General features: G+C 47.5%; 1 protein-coding gene across 1 annotated transcript in view; it reads right to left on the bottom strand.

The window, feature by feature from the left end:
* The window catches only part of LOC104996873 (apoptosis-inducing factor 1, mitochondrial), a gene marked incomplete at its 5' end in the record, with an annotated part of 9,829 nt that overhangs the window by 1,736 nt on the left and 6,694 nt on the right, over window positions 1-1,399 (bottom strand). Inside the window, one exon of the mRNA XM_010851262.1 lies at window positions 1,072-1,196. Coding sequence (XP_010849564.1) covers window positions 1,072-1,196 — 125 coding nt within the window. The remainder of the gene's footprint in view (window positions 1-1,071; window positions 1,197-1,399) is intronic.

Genomic DNA, 1,399 nt, shown 5'->3' on the forward strand with positions numbered 1-1,399 from the left:
GGTACTTTGTCTTCTGAGAACCAGGCTTCAGGTAATACTGCCTGGTGGACAGAGCAGTGACCTGCAGTTTATAAGTCCCTGGGTCCTCCTCCGGGGATCCACTTCCCAGGAGAGGTCCAAATTAAGGAGTAATAATGTAATCCACTTAGATTATACATGAACAAGACCCTTATATCCATATGTCTTGCTTTCTCCTTAAAGAGCAATTTGTCCTTAAAATGCCTCTAATAGGAGGACACAGAGGTTAAATAACTTCAGCCAAGGTCACGAAGGGAGAGAGAAGAGGCCTGGGAGTTAATGAAAGAGATGTGTGTGGGAGAGACATTCATTTCAAGAGAGATATTCTTTGCTTCCTGTCTAAAGAAAACCTGGTGTTCAGATCTGACAACTGGAACTAGAGGCGGCTTAAGAACTACCTGGGCTTCCCAGGTGGCCCTGTAAAGACTCTGTCTGCCCATACAGGAGATATGGGTTCAATCCCTGGGTCAGAAGATCCCCTGGAGGAGGGCATGGCAACCCACTCCAATATTCTTGTCTGGGAAATCCCAGGAGCCTGGCGGGCTACAGTCCATGGGGTTGTGAAGAATCAGACATGACTGAGCGACTGAGTATGGAAGAACTACTCAGCCCAGTTCTTCACTGTCCAAGGCACAAGGAAGGGAGCAGGTCCCACACTAAGGTTCTTGGGCCTCGTTCTTGGGATCAGCAGGAAGCAAAAAAAAGAGGGGGTGGCACTGAAAAAGTACAAGTTTTCTTCATCACACCAGTCTTCCTAGTCCATCCAGAAAAACTAGACTTTCAGTCATTGAGTTACCTACCGTCCAGAGTCTAGGATAACACCCACTGTAACCATCTATGCTCTGACCAGGATACCTGATTTCACCAGCTCTCAGACCACTGAAGAGTAAGGACTTTGGGTCTGGTGTGTTTTAAAGCACACCATGAAGAGTGGCTTTCACAGGTTCCCCCTGGCCAATACAGAAAGCCCTTGTTTGGGAGGATTTGGACCACAGCTTAATACTCTTCAATACTCTTCAATACTCTTCACGAGAAGAGGCTGGGCTTCCTTACCTGACTGCTCTGTGGCAGATTTGGGGTTGTCCTGTGCAGTTGCTTTTGCAAAAACACCGACTGTGGGCAAGCTACTGTCCACCAGACCAATCGCTTCATAGCCAACATCGGGGCCCAAATCACTCCTGAGGAAGGACAGAGAAGGTATTCTGTCAGAGTACTGTCAAGAATGGTGTGGCAGAATGTTTTCTCTATGACAACAACCATGCTTTCGTGCCAACCAAAGAACCTGGTGGCAAGAGAAATCCCAAAGTGATCTCTCGCCTGCTAGGGCATCTGGGGACAACTGTGAGAAAGCACGATTATCCCAAACAGTTTTTATTTTTCC

The sequence above is a fragment of the Bison bison genome, unplaced genomic scaffold (assembly GCF_000754665.1).
Source record: "Bison bison bison isolate TAMUID 2011002044 unplaced genomic scaffold, Bison_UMD1.0 scf7180017851673, whole genome shotgun sequence".
Lineage (NCBI taxonomy): Eukaryota > Metazoa > Chordata > Mammalia > Artiodactyla > Bovidae > Bison > Bison bison.